The sequence below is a fragment of the Stegostoma tigrinum genome, chromosome 15 (assembly GCF_030684315.1).
Source record: "Stegostoma tigrinum isolate sSteTig4 chromosome 15, sSteTig4.hap1, whole genome shotgun sequence".
Taxonomy (NCBI): domain Eukaryota; kingdom Metazoa; phylum Chordata; class Chondrichthyes; order Orectolobiformes; family Stegostomatidae; genus Stegostoma; species Stegostoma tigrinum.
Window position 1 is genome coordinate 4147195 of NC_081368.1, and position 16176 is coordinate 4163370.

The following is a 16176-nucleotide window of genomic DNA, read 5'->3' on the forward strand; positions in this document are numbered from 1 at the left end:
TTCGATACAAAGTAAGTGACAGCTCCTGCAAGAAAAGTGGCCTGGTAGTAGCACTGCCATGTCATATGTTGGTGAGGTCCAACAGTTCAGTATTTCAATACTGTACCAGAACTGTATCAGAAGTAGTCCCAACTGTGCCCTGGATACTGTGGCGAGGCTAGTGCCTTGTTAATGCCACTAATGCCAACCTGTGATGGAGAGTATAGACAGTCACTACCCATGGAGAATGCTGGAAAAATGGACAACTGGAACCTGCTCAGCCTTTCATATTGAGAACTGTTGCCATCTAGTTTCGAACCACTGTCTGAAACAGTAGCAAACTGCGTATGAATGTGGTGAGATTTTGTAATAATGAGATATTAATACATTTAGGTAGGCATCTTGCTGTTCAAACCTTGAGTGGCAAATTTGACTTCTTTTCCATGACGTCAAAACTCAGATCCTCCTTTTCATTATGTTTTACCAAATGACCTATCACTACCTAAGTCTTCAGGGCAGGGAAGGTGACCAAAAGCTTGGTTAAGGTTACAGAGATTTTAAGGAGCGACTTAAAATAAGAGAGGGTTAGCAAGAAAGCAAAGAGAATTCCAGAGTTTAGGGCCCAGGCAGCCAAAGATATGCCTGGAATGGGGAGGTCAAGGAAGCTTATTATGCAGTTATGTAAAGGCCACTGACACTCATCCAATTGATCATTTAATTAAATTCATTGAAAACAAAAAGCGTAGCAGTTAAGGTTCAATTAAAGGTTCAAGATAGAGACTGACAACAGCTAAACCATCAGGGCCATTCTTTGGTTACACAGTGAGAGAGACAAACTGAAGGAAATCAGCATTAGTTGGCAAATGGTGATGGAGAAATTGATGGAACTGAAGGTTGATAAATCCCCAGGGTCTGAATCTACATAATACAGCGCTTAAAGGAAAAGGTCTTAAAAACAGTGATTGTCCCATTGATAGTGACCTTCCAAGATTCTGAAGACTCTGGAACAATTCCTACATATTGGACAGTAGCTAACATAACCCTTATACTTAATGGGGGTTGGGTGTAGAGAGAAAACCTGCGAACTGTACACCAGTCAACCTACTGGCAGAAGTAGGGAAAATGCTACAGTCCATTATTAAAGATTTATAGCAGAGCACTTGGTAAACAGTGACAGAATTACACAGTGAGCGTAGGTTTGGGAAAAGGGAAACAATCAACTGGAATTCTTCACTGATTTAACTGGTAAAGCTGACATGAGGCGCTAATAGATGTAGTTGATTTGGACTTTCAGAAGCTTTTAACAAGGTCCATCCTATGAGATTAATGTATAAATTTAAAGCATGTGGGACATGGGTAGTCAATGAGATAGACAGAAAACTGGTTGAGAGAGGAACAAAAAGGTTAGGAATAAGCAGTAGTTTTTCCAAATGACAGGCAGTGACTATCGGGATACTGCAGTGAGCAGCGCCTGGGTCCCTCACAGTATATAGTAATGATTTGAAAGAAGGAACAAAATGTAATATCTCCAAATTTTCAGATGACACAAAGCTGGGTGGGAGAGTGAGCTGTAAGGAGGGTGCAGAGATACCTCAGTGTGATTTAGATAGGCTGAGTGAGTGGGCAAATGCATGGAAGATGCAGTATAATGTCAATAAAGGTGAGATCATCCACTTTGGTACTTCAGTTTCAATGGAATGAAGAGAAGGGAGTAAGCAAGAGGATATATAGAGGCCCAGCAACAAGAGGGCAAGGAAGTTTAACAGCTGCAACTTCAAGGGTCAGCTGTTTTGATGGTGGCGATGTGGGGGTGGGGAGGAAAAATAAAATCAAACAGGGGCATCACAGGAAATTGGTGTCTTGATAAGTATGTGATTTTAAAAAGCGTACTTTCTTTGGAATGGTTTAACTGGAAAAAAAAACCAAGAATAACTGAAAGTCAGGGCAAATATAATAACGTAACACAAGTAAGCAAAATTAGCATAAGGCAAGTTCACTCTGTGTTCTTACACAATATTCTTAAAAAGTGAGTCGCCAAGGGGGTTGGGGGAAACCATGGCATCAGAACTCACACCTGTAATATATTCCTCCTGTGCAATGTGGCCAATCTCTCCCCCATTCACTAGGATCATGGCTGAACAGACATTCCTCAAGTCCACTTTCCGGCCCTTTCCCCGTTACCCTGCTGCGCGCGCGCACACATTCCACAACTGTCTGTGGCAAATAGTTCCAAGGGCACTTGACCCTCGGAAGAAATTCCTCCTTATTTCAGTCTTAAACAGACACCCCCTTATTCTGAGACTACGCCCTCTGTGTCCAACTGCAGCTACTGGCTGCAGATGGAGCATCCATGACTTTGAACATGTCATGGATAGCACATTCAGTGAAGTAGTCACGTCACAGCTGAAGACTGAATAGGCAGATAGGGCACAAATGAACACCAGACAAGTAGAGAAAGATAGATAGTGCAAAAAAATCCTCTGTGGCCATCCTTCTTTCTAACATAAATGCCATTTTGGATATTGTTGGGGTTGATAACTGTGCAGGGAAATGCAGTGGGAACAAACTTCACGGCAGCATGGGAAGGCCTACTGCAAAAGAGGACAGGAAGAAGAACAATACAGGTGTAGTGGTAGGGGATTCAATTGTTAATGTTAAGTTAACAGACATCATTTCCGTATTCACAGAAGAGAATCCAGGATGGTCTGTTGCCTCCCTGGGCCTGGATTAGGGCAAACAAACATAACTTGGTATCAACAGTAAAGGAAGCAAAAAAAGGGATGAGATCCTGCGAGCAAAATTCATGAAGCTAGAAAAACGATGAAAAATGATCCACTGAATGGATTGCAAAGAAAATTTTGGAATGGGTATCAAAACGCTCGAAAAGGTTTTATAGCTGAGCTGAACAACGGATAAGGGCAACATTGATCCTTTTAAAAACAGATGAAGGCAGCACTGTAAATTAAAATCAGGCATGGCAAATTGTTTTCTAATTATTTTGTTCATCTTCATTGTAGAGGATAATGTATTTGACATTCCAGAGAAACTATTATTCAATAAAAACCTGAAACCAATTAAAATTAGTATGAAAAAACATTAAAAAACAAACTACACTCAGGCAGTCAACCTGGATTTTTAAGGTCAAGTTTTTAGAGCGGGACTTGAACCCTCAATCTTTTTGCATCTCTGCCAACTGAGCCACAACGACGCAAAACTGGACGTAGCTATTACGAGGGGGCATAGTTTTAAAGTGAGTGGAGGTAGTTATAGAGGAGACGTCAGATGTAAGTTCTTTACTCAGAGTGGTAGGGGTGTGGAATGCACTGCCAGAGAGGGTAGTGGAGTTGGCCTATTTAGGGGCATTTAAGCGGTGATTAGATGGGCAAATGGATGATAGTTTTAAGGTATGAGTGGAGGTTAGATAGACCTTAGATTTAGAACAAAGAAAATTACAACACAGGAACAGGCCCTTCGGCCCTCCAAGCCTGCGCCGATCCAGATCCTCTATCTAAACCTGTCGCTTATTTTCCGAGGATCTGTATCCCTCCACTCCCTGCCCATTCAGGTCTGTCTAGATACATCTTAAATGACACTATCGTGCCTACCTCTACCACCTCTGCTGGCAATGCGTTCCAGGCATGCACAAGCCTCTGCGTAAAAGAACTTTAGGGTTTAGGGTAAAAGTTCGGCACAAACATTGGGGGTTGAAGGGCCTATACTGTGCTGTACTGTTCTGTATTCTAAAACAGACAGGGTTACTTAGACAAGTGATGTTTTTTGACAGCTAAAGCAATAGGCAGGAGAATATTTATTGAGTGTGTTTATATGGATTTCAAGGTGACATTACGATTCTAAATAAGGCACTAAAATACTAGCTGAAACTAAAAGGAACTGAAAGTCAATTCTTCCTCTTGTTTAGTAGAGGACAACATGGAAACAGGAGTAATGAGCATGTAGTCTAATTGGAAATTGCCCACCTGTGCTCCCTTCTGGAGCTTTGGTTACTCACCATATTTATCAATGATTTTGATAACAGAATAGTAAGTTATATGCCCAAATTTGCCAATGGTATTAATACTGGCAATACAGTAATTACATAGACAAGAACACAAAATTAGAGACATCAGTTAGTCGATGAGGCAAAATGTTGGCAGATCAATTTCAACTTAACCACTTAAAGCATCATCTAATTTTGGAATCAGCAAAGAATATTTACCATTTATTCAATAAATAGAACAAGAAAGAAGTGGAATTTTATCGCTTTACAAATGATAAAAATCCAGAGAAATGTTCCAATCTCTTTTTCCTTTCCAGTTCCAGTCCAGAGAGTCGTGAAGTCTTTTCTTTTAACTCTCACAAAGTGAGATCTTTGGCTGTTCAAATCTGAGAAAGTCCATGCAGATTTTTAACTACATGTGCTGGTTTACACAAATGGAAACCCTTACACTGGGGAGGTAATTTATTCCCTTAACTGTTCCAATTGAACTCCTTTTCCATAGTGAAATTATTTTTATAGCTGACTTCAGTTAGGCTTCCTGAAAACCAAATTCAGAAGTTTTTCATGAGACTTTAAACAAAACTCACTCATCCTAGATTTTGCTAAGCTAATGGCTTAATTTACTTGTTTTTCCTACTGTTACAGGACCTTACAATCTGAACAAACTTCTGTTTGCTCCCCAAGATGCTTCCAGTCATCTGATTTCTCACACATACTGCTTTAAAATGAGCGTGCTAAAAAGAAACTGGCCTAGTTAAAATTACTTTACACAAAATAAAATTGCCGCTAGCCCTGAAATCTAACCTTTTAAAGAAAACGACAACATAAATCAAGAACCACAGATGCTGGAGTCAGAGATAAAGGTGTGGAGCTGCAGGGACACAGCAGGCCAGGAAGCATCAGAGGAACAGGAAGGTTGACATTTTGGGTCAGGACCCTTCTTCAGAAAATGAAAACATAATCACACTTCTTCGGTCACGATAATAGAATAGTCTTGAAGGGTTGAACAGATACTAGGTTTGAGAACGTACCTTAATTGACTGACAGAAGAATATTTTTTATCTTGGACAACCGCTTTGTGTAGTTCCAGCAATAGCTCATGAACTTTTGCCTCATTTCTTGCTTTGAACTCCTGGATGTTTTTTGTTGTCAGTTCTAAAAGCTTCATGTTAGTATGGAAAAGCCTGCAGGCATAACACGTGGCCATTGCCGTTTCCATCTTGTCTCCTGTGAGTACCCAAACGCACATACCTGCAGAGCGCAAGGCTTCAACTGTTTCTGCAGCTTGGTCTTGGAGTCTTTTCACAGGGGAAAGAAAAAAAGCAAAGCAATTAGAATTCTCTTTTAAGGATGTTTTTGAACCAAAAGGAAAGAAGCAGTAGTATGAGCATTGTCATCTGTTAGAGTCTTCTTTTCAAAATTATTAGGTGTGTTTACCAAAACATTAAGTTGAATTTTACATTTTTTTGGGTAAGTGTGAGTTACATCAAGTTTTTAAAGGATTCTTGCCATGACGCCCAGCAAGTTTACTTGCTGTATCTTACCAAATCTGCCTCGTTTACTATCCAGCCTGTCCCTACTGTGTCCCTCATGTCAGATTTGATCTCCATCTTATCGCATGCCGTATCTGAGACAAATGACCATGATTGGCATGGCTCAGATTTGGGACAGGTGCACCTGGTACCAGTTATCCTTAAAAATCTGTTGTGCAACCAGACAAGTGCTGTCAGTGCAAGCTGAGCTGTGTATGGTTCCTGACATTTACCCTATACATGGTGGGTAGGGCTAACTGTCACATAATGTTGCAGGCAGGGTCTGTTGAATGTGGCATGCAAACATGGGACTTCCTCTTCCCCCAAGGCCAGCAAGGGAGATAATGACAACACATTACGCCACCCAGGTTAGTGCAGTCTCAATTTTCAGTGGAAATGCCCAGCAATGCTCTTTTTCACTCCACCAGCAGAACTGTCACTATCTTCCTTCCCTTACCTCTCTGCTACTGGACACCTCCCCGACAAAACCAAGATTCATGCTGCATCACTCTCACTATTACTCGTAAAATCTCCCTTACTTGCTCACACATCCAAACTCCAATGCTATGCCTGTCTCTTTGTAAGATATGTGGAGCAGCAGTCCCTTTTCTACGATTAGACTGGCACTATCCCCCACCTCTTCCTGCGCTAAATTGGTTATTAGCGCTGCCTCGTGCTCCCATGAGGAGCTTGAACAGTCCATCGACTTTACTGACACCTTTCACCCCGAACTCAAATTCACCTGGGCTCTCTCTGAAACCTCTCCCCCCTTCCTGGACCTCTCCATCTCCATTTCCAATAACTGTCTCAGCACTGACATCTGTTTCAAACCCATCGACTTCCATAGTTACCTTGACTGTAATGTGGAGGTGCCAGTGTTGGACTGGGGTGGACAAGGGTAGAAATCACATGACTCAGATTGTAGTCCAACAGGTTTATTTGAAAACACAAGCTATTGGAGTTTTACTCGTTCTTCAGGCATTCTGTTGTTTCCAACGTGGTCTCTCTACTTTGGTGAGACCAAGCAGAGATTCAGTGACCAGTTTGTGGCATATCTGTGTTCTGTACGCTATAATCAATAGTGCCTTCTGGTTGCCAACCACTTTAAATTCCCTTCCTGTCCCCTCGGTGACATGTCCGTCCTTAGCCTCCTCCAGTGTCACAATGATGTCACGTGCAAACTGGAGGAGCAACACTTCATATTCCGCCTTGTGAGCTTACAGCCCGATGGCCTCAAAAATATAATTCACCAATTTCAAAATTCTCTCTAGCCCCCCGGCTTCATCCCATGTCCAATCCTCCCTCTCATCTCTGCCTCCTTGACATGACACAACCTGTCCATCTTCCTTCTTACCTATCCACCCCACCCTTCCCACTGACCAATCTCCACTATCCACTATCTGCATCCACCTATCACCATCCCACCCACCTACCCCCAGCCCCAGCCCCAACTCTCTCCCTCCATTTATTTGTGTTCTATTCCCCACCCCCCCCCCCCCCACTCCCCAGTCCTGGTCAAGGTGCAAACCTGAAACATTGACTTTCCTGGCCCTCCGATGCTGCCTGACCTGTTGTGTTCCCCCAGTTCTACACTGTATTGACTCCGACTCCAGCATCTGCAGCCCTTGCTATCTCCTGCCCTCTGTGCTGCTTACACACTTCCACAAGGCACCTCCCCACCTGCACCAGGAGTATGATCTGTACCATTCAACTTCCTCTTCGACTGTAATTTCATGTCTCCTTCCGAGCGGATAGAAGCAGCCAATTGAGAAGAAAGAGTCAAGTTTGCCCTATATTTGGCTCCTCACCCCTTAAGAGGAGACAATTCTGACTCTGCCCTGAACTAAGTAACCATGTCCAAGCCTTGGATTGATAATAGAGGCTGCCCTTAACTTACTGTGCTGCGACTCCCTGATCAAAGGCTATCGCTCTTGATTTGGCCCGAGGCTTGCAGAAGTCTACGACAAACTTCTTGTCTTTGGATTTTTACAAAATTGCAAAGCAAGTCAGAAGTAATAGCAGTCTGGGATAAAGGGAACTGCAGATGCTGGAGAATCTGAGATAACAAAGTGTGAAGCTGGATGAACACAGCAAACCAAGCAGCATCTTAAGAGCGCAAAAGCTGACGTTTCGGGCTTAGACCCTTCATCAGAGAGAAGGGTCTGGGCCCGAAACGTCAGTTTTTGTGCTCCTAAGATACTGCTTGGCCTGCTGTGTTCATCCAGCTCTACACTTTGTTATCTCTAATATCAGTCTGGTATCTCTTGCTGAGGGGACAATGTGTACAAAAACAAGGCAGACAGTGCTAAAGTATTCTGATTCTATGATGAGCATAGAACCCAGAGAAGCAGCCTTGTCCAGTCTATAAACTGGGGGTGTCCCCTTGAGCATAGTGTTATTACAGTAGCACCGCAATTACAGCTGGCAGCACAGCACAAAAGTGTAGAAGCATCTGGTAAGTGGATCAGAAAAGTGCCAAGAGGATTATTAGAGGCTGGCACACGTCAGAAGCCAATGTTTCTCGACATGGGTGCATGTGGTTCGTGGCTACAGAATCTGACCTGAGATGCTGGTCTGCAGTGTCCAACATGGAGGTCTTTTGGAACAAGTAACGAACTGATGTAAATCAGAGCAGGTACCTGGCAACATGTTGTGATTTCTCAATATCTAGTTTGTAAAATAGGAAACTGAATGTCAATGAGCTGAGTAGGGCTATGAACAAGGTGGTTAACAAGCCATACTCCTCCTGAAGGCCGTAAGACATAGGAGTGGAAGTAAGGCCATTCGGCCCATTGAGTCCACTCAGCCATTTAAATCATGGCTGATGGGCATTTCAACTCCACTTAGAACATAGAACAATACAGTGCAGAACAGACCCTTCAGCCCTCAATGTTGCGCCGACCTGTGAACTAATCTAAGCCCCTCCCCCTACACAATCCCGTCATCATCCATATGCTTATCCAAGGACTGTTTAAATGCCCCTAATGTGGCTGAGTTAACTACATTGGCAGACAGGGCGTTCCACGCCCTCACCACTCACTGAGTAAAGAGCCTGCCTCTGACACCTGTCTTAAATCTATCAGCCCTCAATTTGTAGCTATGCCCCCTTGTACAAGCTGAGGTCAGCATCCTCGGAAAAAGACTCTCACTGTCCACCCTATCTAATCCTCTGATCATCATTTACTGAATCAAGAGTTGAAATAGTTGAATCAGGAGTTGAAATTGGCCTGTCACAAAGGTATCACTACAGTTGTTATGGGAGATTTCAACATGCAGGTGGACTGGGAGAATCAGGATGGCACTGGAGCCCAAGAAAGGGAGTTTGTGAAGTGCCTCCGAGATGGATTCTTAGAACAGCTTGTACTGGAGCGTACCAGGGAGGAGGCAATTCTGGATCTGGTGTTGTGCAATGAACCGGATTTGATCAGGGACCTCAAAGTAAAGGAGCCATTAGGAGGTAGTGACCATAATATGATAAGTTTTAATCTGCAGTTTGAGACGGAGAAGGGAGAAATCGGAAGTGTCAGTATTGCAGTTGAATAAAGGGGGCTAAGGAGCTATGAGGGAGGAGTTGGCCAAAGTTCAGTGGTACAATGCCCTAGCAGGGATGGCAGTGGAACAACAATGGGAGGTATTTCTGGATATAATGCAGAAGGTGCAGGATCAGTTCATTCCAAAGAGGAAAAAAGATCCGAAGGGGAGACAGGGGCGGCTGTGGCTGACGAGGGAAGGTAAGGACTGTATAAAGATAAGAGAGAAGAAGTATAACGTAGCAAAGATGAGTGGGAAGCCGGAGGACTGGGAAGCTTTTAAAGAGCAACAGCGGATAACTAAAAAGGTAATACACAGAGAAAAAATGAGCTATGAAGGAAAACTGGCTAAAAAAAAGGAGGATAGTAAAAGCTTTTTTAGGTACGTGAAAAGAAAAAAAATGGTTAAGACTAAAATTGGGCCCTTGAAGTTAGAAACGGGTGAATTTATTATGGGGAACAAGGAAATGGCAGAAGTGTTGAATAGACACTTTGGATCTGTCTTCACTAGGGAAGACACAAGCAATCTCCCAGATGCAATAGTGGCTGAAGGACCGAGGGTAATGGATGAACTGAAGGGTAGATAGGGTGGACAGTGAGAGTCTTTTTCTAAGGGTGATGCCTTCAGCTTTGTACAAGGGGGCATAGCTACAAATTGAGGGGTGATAGATTTAAGACAGGTGTCAGAGGCAGGTTCTTTACTCAGAGAGTGGTAAGGGCGTGGAACACCCTGCCTGCCAATGAAGTTAACTCAGCCACATTAGGGGCATTTAAACAGTCCTTGTATAAGCATATGGATGATGACAGGACTATGCAGGGGGAGGGGCTTAGATTAGTTCACAGGTTGACGCAATATCGAGGGCCAAAGGGCCTGTTCTGCGCTTTATTGTTCTATGTTCTATTTATATTAGGCAGGAAATGGTGTTGGATAGACTGTTAGGTCTGAAGGCTGATAAGTCCCTGGGACTGATGGTCTGCATGCCAGGGTACTTAAGGAGGTGGCTCTAGAAATCATGGACGCATTGGTAATCATTTTCCAATGTTCTATAGATTCAGGATCAGTTCCTGCGGATTGGAGGGTGGCAAATGTTGTCCCACTTTTCAAGAAAGGAGGGAGAGAGAAAACAGGAAAGTATAGACCGGTTAGCCTGATGTAAGTGGTGGGAAAGATGCTGGAGTCAATTATAAAAGATGAAATTATGACTCATTTGGATAGAGTAACAGGATAGGTCAGAGTCAGCATGGATTTACGAAGGGGAAATCGTGCTTGACTAATCTTCTGGAATTTTTTGAGGATGTATCTATGAAGATGGATAAGGGAGAACCAGTGGATGTAGTGTACCTGGACTTTCAGAAAGCCTTTGATAAAGTCCCACATAGGAGTTTGGTGAACAAAATTAGGGCACATGGTATTGGGGGCAAACTACTGACTTGGATTGAAAATTGGCCGGCTGACAGGAAGCAAAGAGTAGTGATAAACGGGTCCCTTTCGGAATGGCAGGCAGTGATCAGTAGGGTACCACAAGGTTCGGTGCTGGGACCGCAGCTGTTTACGATACATATCAATGATATAGATGAAGGCATTAAAAGTAATATTAGCAAATTTGCTGATGACACAAAGTTGGGTGGCAGTGTGAAATGTGAGGAGGATGTGATGAGATTACAGGGTGGCTTGGACAGGCTAGGTGATTGGACGGATGCATGGCAGATACAGTTTAATGTGGATAAATATGCGGTTATCCACTTTGGTGGCAAGAATAGGAAGGCAGATTACTATCTCAATGGAGTCAGGTTAGGTAAAGGGGAAGTACAAAGAGATCTAGGTGTTCTTGTACATCAGTCAATGAAAGCAAGCATGCAGGTACAGCAGGTAGTGAAGAAAGCTAATAGCATGCTGGCCTTCATAACAAGAGGAATTGAGTATAGGAGCAAAGAGGTCCTTCTGCAGCTGTACAGGGCCCCGGTGAGACCGCACCTGGACTATTGTGTGCAGTTTTGGTCTCCAAGTTTGAGGAAGGACATACTTGCTATTGAGGGAGTGCAGCGTAGGTTCATGAAGTCAATTCACAGAATGGCGAGACTATCATATGTTGAAAGATTGGGGCGACTGGGCTTGTATACACTGGAGTTCAGAAGGATAAGAGGGGATCTGATTGAGACGTATATGATTATTAAGGGGTTGGACACTCTGGAGGCAGGAAGCATGTTTCCGCTGATGGGTGAGTTCAGAACCAGAGGACACAGTTTGAAAATAATGGGTAGACCATTTAGATCAGAGTTGAGGAAAAACCTCTTCACCCAGAGAGTGGTGGATATATGGAATGCTCTGCCCTAGAAGGCAGTGGAGGCCAACTCTCTGGATACTTTCAAGAAAGAGATAGATAGAGCTCTTAAAGATAGTGAAATCAAGGCTTATGGGGATAAGGCAGGAACAGGATACTGATTGTGGATGATCAGCCATGATCATAATGAATGGTGGTGCTGGCTCGAGGGGCCAAATGGCCTACTCCAGCACCTATTGTCTATTGTATGTCTCTATTAAATCCCCTCTTAGCCTCCTTCTCTCCAATGAGAATAGACCCAAGTCCCTCAACCTTTCTTCATAGGGCCTGCGCTCCAGACCAGGCAATATCCTGGTAAATCTCCTCTGCACCTTTTCCAATGCTTCCACATCCTTCCTGTAATGGGGCGACTAGAACTGCACGCAATATTCCAAATGAGGCTGCACTGGCATTTTGTACAGTTGCATCATGACATCTTGGCTCTGGAACTCAATCCCTCTACCAATAAAACCTAACACACTAAGCCTTCTTAACAGCACTATCAACCTGGGTGGCAACTTTCAGGGATCTATGTACATGGACACCAAGATCTCTCTGCACATCCACACTACCAAGAATCTTTCCATTGACCCAGTATTCTGCCTTCCTATTATTCCTCCTAAAGTGAATCACCTCACATTTATTCGTATTAAACTCCATTTGCCACCTTTCAGCCAATTCTGCAGTTTATCCAAGTCTCCCTGCAACATTCTTCCACACTGCCCACCACTCCACCCACTTTAGTGTCATCTGCAAACTTACTAACCCATCCACTAATGCCTGCATCCAAGTCATTTATAAAAATGACAAACAGCAGTGGTCCCAAAACAAATCCTTGAGGCACACCACACGTGATCTGGCTCCAGGCTGAATATTTTCCATCAACTACCACTTGTTGCCTTCTTACAGAAAGCCAGTTTCTAATCCAAACTACTAAATCTTCCACAATTGCATGCCTCTGTATTTTCTCCAATAGCCTACCACGTGAAACCTTATCAAAGGCTTTACTGAAGTCCATGTAAACCATGTCAACTGCCCTTCCCTCATCCACATGCTTGGTCACCTTCTCAAAAAACTCAGAGGTTTGTGAGACACGACCTGCCCTTGACGAATCCATGCTGACTATCGCCAGTCAAATTGTTGCTTGCTAGATGATTATAAATCCTAGCTCTTATAATCCTTTCCAAAACTTTTCCTCCAACAGACATAAGGCTCACAGGTCTATAATTACCTGGGTCATCCCTACTGCCTTCTTGAACAAGGGCACAAGATTTGCAATCCTCCAGTCCACTGGTACTAAACTTGTAGACAATGAGGACTCAAAGATCAAGGCTAAAGGCTCCGCCACCTCCTCCCTAGCTTCCCAGGCAATCCTTGGAAAAATCCCATCTGGCCCAGGCGATTTATCTACCTTCACACCTTCTACAATTGATAACACCTTCTCCTTACTAACCTTAATCCTTTCAATTCTAGTCGCCTGTAACTCAGTCATCTCCTCTACAATATTCTCCTGGTCCTCAGTGAAAACAGATGAGAAATAATCATTTAGCGCCTCTCCAATTGCCACAGGGTCCACACACAACTTCCCACTTCTGTCTTTGACTGGCCATATTCCTACCTTCGTCATCCTTGTATTCCTCACATACCTATAGAAAGCTTTCGGGTTCTCCTTTATTCTACCTGCTAATGTCTGCTCATGTCCCCTCTTTGCTCTTCTTAACTCTCTCCTTAAATCCTTCCTAGCTAATCTGTAACTCTCCATTGCCTCATCTGAACCATCTCGTCTCACTGTCACATTAGCATCCCTCTTCTGCTTAACAAGAGATACAATTTCTTTAGTAAACCATGGTTCCCTTACCTTATCGCTTCCTCCCTGCCCGACAGGGACATACCTACCAAGGACATGCAATATTTGTTCCTTAAACTAGCTCTACATTTCGATTGTCCCCATTCCTGGCATTTTGCTAACCCATTCTATGCCTCCTCAGTCTTGCCTAATCGCATTATAAAATTGCCCTTCCCCCATCTATAACTCTTGCCCTGTGGTATTTTCCTATCCCTTTCCATCGCTAAACTAAATGTAACCAAATTATGGTCACTCTCTCCAAAGTGCTCACCTACCACTAAATCAAACACCTGGCCTGGTTCATTACCAAGCACAAGATCCAGTGTGGCCTCCCCTCTCGTTGGCCCTTTGACATACTGAGTCAGGAAACCCTTCTGCGCACATTGGACAGAAACTGATCCATCTGATGTACTAGTTATAGCACTTCCAGTCAATGTTAGGGAAGTTAAAGTCTCCCATAATGACCACCCTGTTCCTTTCACTCCTGCCCAGAATAGTTTTGCCAATCCTCTCCTCCACATCCCTGGAACTTTGTGGAGGCCTACAAAAAACTCCCAGCAGTACCTGCGCTCTACCCGTAGCCCTTGATTCCTGCTGAGATCAAGAATTTATCAATCTCTGCCTTGGAGACATTTAACATCCCGGCCTCCACTGCGCTCCATTTCAATGAATTCCACAGGCCCACCACTCTCTGGCTGAAGAAATGTCTCATTTCCATTTTAAATTTACCCCTTCTAATTTGAAGGCTGTGCCCACAGGTCCTAGTTTCTCTGCCTAATGGAAACAACTTCCCAGCGTCCACCCTTTCTAAGCCATACATTATCTTGCAAGTTTCTATTAGATCTCCCCTCAACCTTCTAAACTCTAATGAATACAATCCCAAGATTCTCAGCCGTTCATCATACGTTAAACCTACCATTCCAGGGATCATCCGTGTGAATTTCCGCTGGACACACTCCAGCGCCAGTATGTCCTTCCTGAGGTGTGGGGCCCAAAGTTGGACACAGTATTCTAAATGGGGCCTAACTAGAGCTTTATAAAGCCTCAGAAGCACATCACTGCTTTTATATTCCAACCCTCTGGAGATAAACAACAACATTACATTTGCTTTCTTAATCACGGACTCTACCTGCAAGTTAACCTTTAGAGAATCCTGGACCAACACTCTGCTTTATGAATTTTCTCACCGTTTAGAAAATAGTCCAGGCCTGTATTCTTTTTTCCAAAATGCAAAACCTCGCATTTGCTCACGTTGAATTTCATCAGCCATTTCCTGGGCCACTCTCCTAAACTGTCTAAACCTTTCTGCAGCCTCCCCACCTCCTCAGTACTACATGCCTGTCCACCTATCTTCGTATCATCGGCAAGCTTTGCCAGAATGCCCCCAGTCCCTTCATCCAGATCATTAATGTATAAAGTGAACAGCTGCGGCCCCAACACTGAACCCTGTGGGACACCACTTGTCACTGGTTGCCATTCCAAAAAAGAGCCTTTTATCCCAACTCTCTGCCTTCTGTCAGACAGCCAATCCTCAATCCAAGCCAGTAGCTCACCTCGAACACCATGGGCCCTCATCTTACTCAGCAACCTCCCGTGAGGCTTAGCACTTAGTTAAAGAATAAAAGACTGAGTGAGATGCTCCCACTTCGACATAGATCTCACTGGACTTCTCATCCAATTCTGCCACAAACCTCTCCATAGCCTACCCAATTGTTCAGACCCCAATAAGATCCGCCTATTGAGTTTAAATTTTGCTTTGGCCAGTTTTCAAATAAAACGATTAAAAACAGCTTTTTCGCTGCCACCCAGACCACACAGACACAATTCATTTATGTGACAGAACCTGCTGGAAACACTCAGGTGGTCAAGGCAATGTCTGTGGAAAGAAGATGTAGGTAAATGTTTCAGGTCATTGATAAGTCGTCAGAATTAGCTGATGAGCAGTCGTCCATTTGAAACATTAGAACTCTTTTCCTTGCACCAGAGATGTTTCTGGTAACAGTCAAGGTCAGGTATTTTCGGTTTTCGATTGGGTTTCTAAGCATCTACAGCAAATTTAATTTTATTTCCTAAATCATAGGTTTATTTACAAAAAAAAATCAGATACCAAGGGCATGAGTAAATAGAACGTTATCAATAATTGTGTTGAGAACTGGGAGTGAGTATTTGCAATGGTGTAACCTGCTACCTGGCTTTGTGCCTATAACTGCATCAAGGTTGATTACCAATTTCCTTCTACAGACGTCACTATTGACACTTGATACTTCATCAGACACCCTGAGAGAATTTAGAAACTTCTGGGTTTCCCCTTGTGTTTAGTCATGTTAAATCAATTTCTGATTCAACAACCCTAAACCTATCACGTATCAAGACTACAAACATTTTAATATACCCAGTTCCTAGCACGGGCCTGAGTTTCTTTTACAAAATAAATTTTTGAATGGAGATGTCTATTACGTTACTTTGATTTTACATGTCATCTTTAATGCAAAAATAGAATAACGTTGCAAATAGAGTAGAAACTTGGCAAATAAGCAGCTCTGTTTCATGCAAGAGGTTCAAAAACTACACTCCTGAACAGTATCAGAAATAATTTTCTAGGTTTTTTTGAAATATTGATTTTACACTACTAATTGTCCACATAATAACAAGCCAACAGTACATTCTGACTGCTCATCAGTATCGTGCTCCATGAATACTGCTCCCAGCTAGGAGACTGCTCACTTAAAAAGTTAAAATGTTGGCTGCTGGAGATCCAAGACGTTTTGATGAAAGCACATATGCTGTTGAACCATTTACATGGTTTTTGATTCTGCATTGAACAGAAATGAGATGTTTCATGTGTGTGCACACTTCAAGTCAAACAGAATATATCGAAACACCTGCAATCTGATTACAGGCTGTTGTTTGCTCTGATGTCAAATTACAGAGGTGTTTTTATTTCTGCTCCAGCAAACAGTGATGCATCTTG

At 43.2% G+C, this 16176-nt stretch overlaps 1 protein-coding gene across 6 annotated transcripts in view; it reads right to left on the reverse strand.

Moving 5' to 3' along the window:
• Positions 1-16176, reverse strand: part of LOC125458673 (phospholipid-transporting ATPase IG-like) — a 169189-nt gene that overhangs the window by 51285 nt on the left and 101728 nt on the right. For all 6 annotated transcript variants that reach the window (XR_009446702.1, XM_059651325.1, XM_059651322.1 and 3 more), the window contains exon 19: positions 5008-5274. Coding sequence is in view for 5 of the 6 variants with exons in the window: in XM_059651325.1 (XP_059507308.1) it covers positions 5008-5274 (267 nt within the window). In the remaining variant the exon portion in view is untranslated. The remainder of the gene's footprint in view (positions 1-5007; positions 5275-16176) is intronic.